We start from the raw sequence: 2,905 nt of genomic DNA on the forward strand, positions 1-2,905 counted from the left end.
CCTCCGCGGTAATCAGGATTTTTTTTTTTTTTTTTTTCCCCCCCGTTTATTTGTCTTTTGGAGCAGGAGAGCCTTGCCAGAAAGTGGTCGATTCAGCAGTGTCCTGAAGCTTTTTTTTTTTTTGCCGAGCCGGTTTTTACTAGGATGACACCACGTTGAGCGCGTCTGCAAACAACAACAAAAATATTTATTCTTTTTTTTCCCCCCCTCCCCCCTTAAAAAAAAAAAAGCCACCTCGCAGTGTCGCCGGCTGCAGTTATACTTTTTCCTTCTTTTTTTTTTTTTTTTTTTTTTTTTTTTTTTTTTTTTTTTAAACCACCAAACTGGAACGCCATCCAACTCGCCGCACAGAAGTACTCAGTAAATTGTTTATGTCGTGCCAATACAGGACAGATTGAAGAAGGAAGCAAGACTTGAACTGGGCTTTTCTCCTACTGATCACAGGGAGTAAAGTCATCTCTTATATTCCAGTCGCCAAGGAGAGAGAGAGAGAGAGAGAGAGAGAAAATCAAGCAACAACCAACCCACCCCGTATCTGACATTTCCCTCAATTTTAACCCCTTTTGGTTAGGAGCTGGTTTTGCCCAAATTTGTTTTAATGTTTGGGATTCAGGAAAATATACCAAGAGGTGGGACGACCATGAAAGAAGAACCGCTGGGCAGTGGGATGAACCCCGTCCGCTCATGGATGCATACTGCTGGGGTAGTGGATGCTAACACGGCCGCCCAAAGGTACGTCTGCCAAATCCTCTCCCGGCGGTTTTCTCCTCCTGTATTTCTCATCCCGGCCGTAAATCCCCCCCCCCTTAACTCCCCCCCCCCCCGCCCGCCCCGTATCAGTTACAGCCTCCCCGCTCCGCGCCGCTCCGCGCTCCCCGCATCCCCCCGCATCCCCCCGCGGCCGCGGAGCCTGCGCGCCCCTTCCCGCCGCTCTCACCCACGCCTTGTCTTGTTTTCTCCCGCAGCGGCGTGGGGCTGGCTCGGGCACATTTCGAGAAACAGCCGCCTTCCAATCTCAGAAAATCCAATTTTTTCCACTTCGTCTTAGCTCTGTACGACAGGCAGGGACAGCCGGTGGAGATTGAGAGAACAGCTTTTGTGGACTTTGTGGAGAAAGAGAAAGTAAGTCTGCCAGTTTTCTCAAATTTTTTTTTTTTTTTATATTTTTTTAAACGTAATTGAGTGGAGCAGAGCTCATTCCCAGCACGGCAGCTCTCCCGGCACTCCAGCGGCGCCCACGCCACGTGCGGCTCCCCCCGGTCTCACGGCCGCTCCGAACAGACCCCGGGGTTAGAAACTTAGCGCCGCGGCCCCGACTTATTTTAAACACCGGGAAAACGGCAAAACATGACATATTTGCACCGAGCTAATGACATCATCAGCGCTCCACACCAGGAGAAAAAAAAAAAAAAAAAAAAAAAAAAAAAAAAAAAAAAAAGGTGACCGTGGGCTGAATTTCTGCAAACTGTTAATTCCGAGCCGCTTCAGGGACGAGAAAAATGGGCAGCAGGAGGAGGGAGATATTTTTCATGCTAAATGTAATTATTTATCGTTACTTGCAGGAGCCAAACAATGAAAAAACTAACAATGGGATTCATTATAAACTTCAGTTATTGTATAGCAATGGTAAGTTGTCGTTCTCTCATTTTTGAGCGTCTGTGTGCCGCAGAAAAGTCTGATTTTCCTTCCGAGGCCTTTTTTTTTTGGGAGGGGGGAGCAGGGGGATAAAGGGTATAAAGATTTCGAGATTAAAATTACACGCGTGTAAACACGGCTCTTTCCTTGGCATATAAGGAAAACAAAACATAAAGGATCGATAAGTCAATGGTACTTCACATGATTAACCGGTTGGGCTTGAAGTGGAAAGTAAAAAAGGGGATCGATGGCTGCTCGGGCACAGCGGCACTTTTAAGGGAGTTTTTTTTTTTTTTTTTAGTTTGGGAATTGATGGTAATTATTGGGATGGGGTGAGTGGGCAGAGAGAAGCCCCGGCCCGGCGGAGCCGCTTCCTCGGGCGCGGAAAACCCGCGGGGGCCGCTCAGCGCCCGGGGTCCCGCGTGTTCCCCGGGGCCGCAGCGAGCCCGGCCGGGGGGGGCTGGCTCGGCCACGGCCCCCCGAGCGCCGGGCTCAGCACAACTCCGTCACCGGCGGATTCCTGCCTCATTTTTATCAATATCCATTTTATTTTTTTTTTTTAATTTTGATTTTTTTTTTCCCCTGAAGCCGGCGCGGGGCCGATCCCTGCCCGCTGCGGTTAATTGCCTGACCTCATCCTTTCCTTGTGGGACTGGGGGGGGTTCGCTCCCGAAATCCTGATCGGAATTTTGTCTGTGCTTTCCCTCCGCAGGAGTTAGGACGGAGCAGGACCTGTACGTTCGGCTAATAGACTCCATGACCAAACAGGTGAGAAAGTTTACGCTTTTCTTGCCACGCGAGTTCCTAAGTTTGTGTTCTGCCCTCGCTCGGAAGGGTGGGGGGCGAGCAAACCGGCCGAGCGCGCCTACTTTTCATTTACGTGAGCGAGTAAATCAGGTAGCTGCTGACTGAGATCCCGATTACCGGAGGATATTTGGGAGAGAGAAAACGGTGTGTTGTCGCTTTTCGAGGCAGCGTTGAGATCATTCAGTGGTGTGTGTGGCATGGAGGACAACGTCATGGGAACAGATGTTTGATATAATTAATTTAGCGAGGGAGAAAGGAAAAGGGAAAAAAAAATCCCACCGAGTTACCCAGATTTATTTTAAAATGCACTTTTCCCACTCTGCAACTTTTTTTTTTTCTTTTTTTTTTTTTTTTTTGGCGATATTTTTCCTCGGTGGGGAAAGGGCAGTCCCTTCCCCACACTCTGAAACTGGCCGGGATTAGTCCCTTTTTTTTTTATAACGCGACCATCCAGTAACGCGAG

General features: G+C 48.9%; 1 protein-coding gene across 6 annotated transcripts in view; it reads left to right on the forward strand.

Annotated features, from left to right (window-relative positions):
- Window positions 1–335: 335 nt before the first annotated feature.
- The window catches only part of EBF3 (EBF transcription factor 3), a 120,934-nt gene continuing 118,364 nt past the window's right edge, over window positions 336–2,905 (forward strand). For all 6 annotated transcript variants that reach the window (XM_053949411.1, XM_053949413.1, XM_053949415.1 and 3 more), the window contains exons 1-4: window positions 336–732; window positions 966–1,122; window positions 1,563–1,626; window positions 2,348–2,403. In XM_053949411.1, coding sequence (XP_053805386.1) covers window positions 599–732; window positions 966–1,122; window positions 1,563–1,626; window positions 2,348–2,403 — 411 coding nt within the window. In that variant the 5' untranslated portion in view covers window positions 336–598. The remainder of the gene's footprint in view (window positions 733–965; window positions 1,123–1,562; window positions 1,627–2,347; window positions 2,404–2,905) is intronic.

Source organism: Vidua chalybeata, chromosome 8 (genome assembly GCF_026979565.1).
Source record: "Vidua chalybeata isolate OUT-0048 chromosome 8, bVidCha1 merged haplotype, whole genome shotgun sequence".
NCBI lineage: Eukaryota > Metazoa > Chordata > Aves > Passeriformes > Viduidae > Vidua > Vidua chalybeata.